General features: G+C 63.1%; 1 protein-coding gene across 1 annotated transcript in view; it reads right to left on the bottom strand.

Moving 5' to 3' along the window:
* The window catches only part of LOC104412227 (serine/threonine-protein kinase Chk1-like), a gene marked incomplete at both ends in the record, with an annotated part of 1626 nt that extends 1430 nt beyond the window's left edge, over positions 1–196 (bottom strand). The window contains one exon of the mRNA XM_010022871.1: positions 1–196. This exon is cut by the window's left edge and continues 3 nt beyond it. Coding sequence (XP_010021173.1) covers positions 1–196 — 196 coding nt within the window.
* Between the last annotated feature and the right edge of the window lie 173 nt (positions 197–369).

Here is a 369-nt window from a genome sequence, read left to right as displayed (position 1 = left end):
CCCCTCCCCGCCGGTGCCCGTAGAACTTGACGACGTTCTCGTGGTTGAGCATCTTGTTGATGCAGATTTCCTTCTTGATGTTCTCGGGGCAGTCGGCCGCTCGCTTCATGTCCACGATCTTGACAGCCACGGCCTCCTCGGTGCGGCGGTTGACAGCGGGGACAAGAAGGGTCTGAGGTGCTGCCACAGATTGGGGCTGCGGGCAGGGACGGGCAGGGGATGCAGGCGCAGGCAGCGGGCATGCAACGGGTGAGCAGTGGGCACGTTAGGGTAGTGCGATGGGCAAGTGGGGGGCACACAAGGGGCATGCAACAGCCAAGCAGTGGGCACATAAGGGGCAAGCAGCGAGCACGCAGTGGCACACAAGAG

This window comes from Nestor notabilis, unplaced genomic scaffold (assembly GCF_000696875.1).
Source record: "Nestor notabilis isolate BGI_N333 unplaced genomic scaffold, ASM69687v1 scaffold24129, whole genome shotgun sequence".
In the NCBI taxonomy this organism is placed as follows: Eukaryota; Metazoa; Chordata; class Aves; order Psittaciformes; family Psittacidae; genus Nestor; species Nestor notabilis.
The sequence above is the reverse complement of the archived record's forward strand: the minus strand, read 5'-3'. Positions and strand labels throughout refer to the sequence as shown.